This window comes from Sprattus sprattus (genome assembly GCF_963457725.1).
Source record: "Sprattus sprattus genome assembly, chromosome: 16".
In the NCBI taxonomy this organism is placed as follows: Eukaryota; Metazoa; Chordata; class Actinopteri; order Clupeiformes; family Clupeidae; genus Sprattus; species Sprattus sprattus.
Genome location: NC_137914.1, coordinates 4,110,028 through 4,115,027, shown reverse-complemented (window position 1 = coordinate 4,115,027; position 5,000 = coordinate 4,110,028). Strand labels below are relative to the sequence as shown.

The 5,000-nt window shown below is 45.9% G+C and overlaps 1 protein-coding gene across 1 annotated transcript in view; it reads right to left on the bottom strand.

Annotated features, from left to right (window-relative positions):
* Nucleotides 1-5,000, bottom strand: part of LOC308377615 (MAM domain-containing glycosylphosphatidylinositol anchor protein 2) — a gene marked incomplete at both ends in the record, with an annotated part of 200,573 nt that overhangs the window by 55,116 nt on the left and 140,457 nt on the right. The window contains one exon of the mRNA XM_080854336.1: nucleotides 4,620-4,940. Within this exon, the coding sequence (XP_080710462.1) occupies nucleotides 4,620-4,940 (321 nt within the window). The remainder of the gene's footprint in view (nucleotides 1-4,619; nucleotides 4,941-5,000) is intronic.

The window sequence follows — 5,000 nt, the reverse complement described above, 5'->3', positions numbered from 1 at the left end:
TTTTGTCTTTTTTTTTCTTTCTTGTTCCCTTAGGTCTGTCTGTCATTTGTCATGTGAGATGTCAATTGATGTTGTAACATAATTTTATATCATATTACTTCTAAAATGTATAAAACACTGCTCCACGTAGTTCCAGCTAGGCCAGGTAGCAGGGGGAATGTAAACATGTGTGTGAATGTGTGTGTGCTATTCTCCACTCGTGTCTTATAAATGTGTCCATGTGAGTATAATCAATAACTTAACATACCCACTGGCTGTTAATATTTGTATTCGATCTACTTATTGATCCGAATATTAAGTATCCAGTAGGTGGAGGAGCTCACCCCTCAATACATGACGTGCATTTGTAATGTTCTATTCTTGTCAATGGACACCCAGGCTTAGAAAAAGATAAAACACAATCCACCCAGGCAATTATGTTTTTTGTGTGTGCCAGTGTGTGTGTGTGTGAGTGTGTGTGTGTGTGTGTGTGTGTGTGTGTGTGTGTGTGTGTTTGTGTTTGCGTTCACAATTACATCTCCCTTAGCATAGAACGAAGCAGTTAACCTCTGCCAGATGACACTCCGAAATACATAATCGCAACCAGTTTCAGAGCAAAATTCTTTTGAAATTGTTTTTTGAGAGCCCATCAAAATCTCATTAATTTCGCCTACCAGCTTGGTGTTACGTGGCGGCCATCTCGTAAGACAATTTGGGGGGACTCGTCAGGCCCTGGTGCTGGACTTAATTTCACCAGAAGATGGAGAAGGCCAATGTTAATCCACAAGGGTCTATAACAGCTAGTTGAGCAGCTTGTGTTTCCTTTATCAAAAAGCTGTGGGCTGACTGAATGGTTGTGGTCATGCCTGCAGCTATTCTGCAACCCTGGCACATGAACAGTCTGTCAGCGGATAGCCAGCACTGTCAGTCAGTCAGCCTCCAGTGAAATAGATAGATAAATAGATGGATACTTTATTGATCCTGAGGGAAATTAAGGAAATGTCAAGGTCAGCATATCATGGCTGCACTTTAGACATTGTTTTACTCATACTGATTCAACATTAGGTGATATCACATCAGAACAGGCGATTAAATGAAGATAGGGGCAAGCTTTTGTTTTTTATTCTTTCTTTTTGGACTTTTTTACCTCTTATTAACAGGACGGTGGAGAGGTAATGAGTGTGAGGAAGAGATGGGCCAGATGACCTCAGATGAACACAGGCCTGTATGCAAACAGCAAATGGACTGCATTTATGTAGCGCTTCTCTACTCATAGAGCAGTCAAATACCTTCACACATCTACCCACTCACTCACCGATGTCAGAGGCTTCTATTAAGGGGGCCAACCTGCACATCTGGAGACTGAAATTGCCCCCCCCCCTGATGTGGCATGGTATTTAAATTACATTTTTTGACAGTTTTTTGTCAGAGTGTCTTTTGAATCTACCATTTCTGCACTCCGAGAAGCAAAGTCTGTACTTTCTGGACCTGTCCTACATAACAATGAGCTTTGGTTCGACTGCAGACAGGAGCTTGTCCTTAAGTACAGCTCAAATAAAGTCAATCAATAAGTGAACGTTGGCCCATGGATAGGCCAATTATCCCTCATTTCCTAGGCACATTGAAGTAAACAGACATTGATTTACATAAACAAAGTTAGTTCTGGAATACAGCTTAGCTTCTGACATTCACATTCCCTCCCTCCCTCTCTCTCTCTCTCTCTCTATCTCTCTCTCTCTCTCTCTCTCTCTCTCTCTCTCTCACACACACACACACACACACACACACACACACACACACACACACACTCACACACAGCCCAGCTTCAGGATTAAATTCACCCACACCCAGGCCTTATTGCTTCTGAAATATAGCTTAGCTTCCAAAACCAACCAGCATCAGTTCATTGCCTTGAAATCCTCACACCATACTCACACACACACACACATACATACAACAAAGACATTCTTTATTCTTCTCATTCCAAGAATGAATGCCAGCCACTTGTTTTTTCCTTCTGCACTTCTGCAAACGACCACAAGCTTACTGCAGCTACCATACGTGGTGGGTCCTAGAGACACTAGTGTAGGCCTGGAATTTCAACATTATAGGGGCAATGTGGGGCATTTTTTTTTAGGCTACTAAGGCCACACATTTTTTTTAAAATCATGGCAACCTTAGATAATGTTGCTTTCATAACTAGCTAACAACACAGGAATCTTAGATACCTTAGAACTGTAGATACAGTTGCTTTCTTAACTAGCTATCAACACAAGAACCTTAGAGCCTTAGGCCAAGGCCAGACTAAGCCGATTTTCATACTTTCCGGAACGTAACCTTGACAAACTGGCCTCCCGGCCAGATAAATCTGCCATTTGGAGCGTCACTTACCGTCAAGGTTAGAATCCCCTCTCCAGAGTTGGAAGGTTGCAATCTACCCTGCTATCAGGGCCTGTCTGGCCGCAAATCGGGTTTGAATCCGCGAATCTGATGACGTAATTATCCCACGTGAACGCTGGAAGCTGTCAAGTAGTCACGTACATCTTCCCAATCGCAATAAAAACAAAAAAATGTAAGTCTTCTGTTCTGTTTATGGCTGGCAAACAACGATCTAAGAAGGGCACGTTTTATTCACTGAGTTACCAAAGCAGTCTTCTTTATGGGGACTAATTTGCACTGCACTGAATTACACAACTAATATTACTAGATACATATAATAGTGGACATTACACTAGGCAACATGGATCTCATTCATATCTCATCCAGTCGAAATCTTAGCAGGATTGAACACATCTTTATTACAGCATCAACATAAGAACAGAACATAGCTAAATCTCCGCTTAGCATGCTAATCACTACTAATAGCACTAGAAGGTAGCCCAAAATGTGGTATTTAATACACACGATCTATCACAGTAGCAACTTCATGAAAACCCTTACTTTCATTAGGTATGCACATAATGCATCACATACAGGTCGAACAATGATGATTTAAGCATAGGAAATGTATAAGGCACAGTATGGTCAACTACTTGGCGACAAACTGAACTGTCACTAACTTAACTAGTTGTAACTTGTCGTCGTCTTCTTCTCCGAGTCTTCTTCTACATTTCCGGTAGCACCCTTCACAGCGCCACCAACAGGCCTTGCATATGTACTACAGCATATTCACCAGTTTCAATGGGTGTGTGTGGCCGTAGAACAGCGCAGCACAGCTTTGTCTGGCCGCGATTGACTAACCCCGAATTCGTTCCGGAAAGTATGAAAATCGGCTTAGTCTGGCCTTGGCCTTAGATAAAGTTGCTTTCATAACTAGCTTTCAACACAAGAACTGCCAACAGCGTTTGCCTTGCAATTTGGGTTATATTCTGGTAAATGCTAGCTTATCAAAGTATGCCATGGATACATTTCACAAACATTAGTGGCATATTGGTTGGTCAGACAAATGTGCACCCAACTCACATGTATGTTCGTCCCCCAACAGCCCCCCCCCCCCCCCCCCCCCCCCCTACACACACACACACATACACGCATTCCACACCCTAGCCCAGATCTTTCAAATTAGTCAAAATTCAGTGGCCACCTATATTTCTCTATATTTTGCTTACACCATCAACATCCATTTTAGCTGCACAACTTTGAACATTGGAAAACTGCTGTTTCAGAGCGCAGTGTGTACTGTAAACCCTGGGCTGCCGGGCCTGACAGTCCGGAGAGCTGCTCTGCTCTGCTACAATGGTGCTGGAGCCCGGCCCTGCAGATACCCTGCTCTGTGAATGGGCCGGCGCCGCTGCAGCCCAAACTCTATTTGCGGTGTGAAGGCATGGGTTCTGACCCGTGGCAGTTAAGGGAAAAACAACAACGAAAACACAATGAGGAGGAGAGGCAGGGAGCCAAGGATCCAGGGCACACACACACAAACACACACACACACACACACACACACACACACACACACACACACACACAGGAGGAGAGGCAGGGAGCCAAGGATCCAGGGCTTCGGCGCTTATGAATAGAGAGAGACACTAGCAGAACTAGCAGGCAAACAAAGATGTAGACTTCTTCTGTCTCTTGCTCACTAACACACACACACACACACACACACACACACACACACACACACACACACACACACACACACACACACACACACTGCCTCGTTCTGTGGTGGGAAGATGGGATGCACACACACACAATTACACACACACACACATACACTTTCCTACTGTCTGGGTGGGAAGACAGGATGCACACACACACACACACACACACACACTCCCTCACTCTCTGGTGGGAGGATGGGATACACACACACACAAACACACTCCCTCGTTCTGTGGTGGGAAGGCAGGATGCACACGCACACGTGCCCAAAGACAAACACATAAATAGTAACTCACACATAAAGCTACAGGCCCTACAAACACACACACACACACACACACACACACACACTCACACACACACACACACACACACACAAAATCACTACCCCTGCAAACAATCGACACACCCCCACACAAATTGACACCCAACCACTGCATACCATCAAGAAACACTCCGACCAACACACACACGCACACACACACACACACACACACACACACACACGCACAGAGGAAGCGAGTGGTACTCACACTGCACGATGAGTTCGACGACAGCCTCGCGGGGCTTGACGTTGAAGCCGTTGTACTGGCTGGTCTGGCAGCGGTACTGCCCGCTCATCTCGCGCGACACGTTGACGATGCGCAGCGCGCCGTCGTAGCTCTCCATCTGGGCGCTGCCGTCGGGCATGGGCGCCTCGCGGTCCGCCCGCGTCCACAGCAGGATGGGTTTGGGCTTGCCTGTAACCACACACTCCAGTTCCACAGTCTCACCCTCTCGCGCCACCAGGGGCGACTTGCCCCGTGGAACCGTCAGGCTCGGGGGAACTAAGAAGGAGAAGAAAAGGGGAGGAACTGATATGGGGCTCTAGAAAGCAAGCCGAGTCGGACCGCTTAGGATGCGACACTCACACA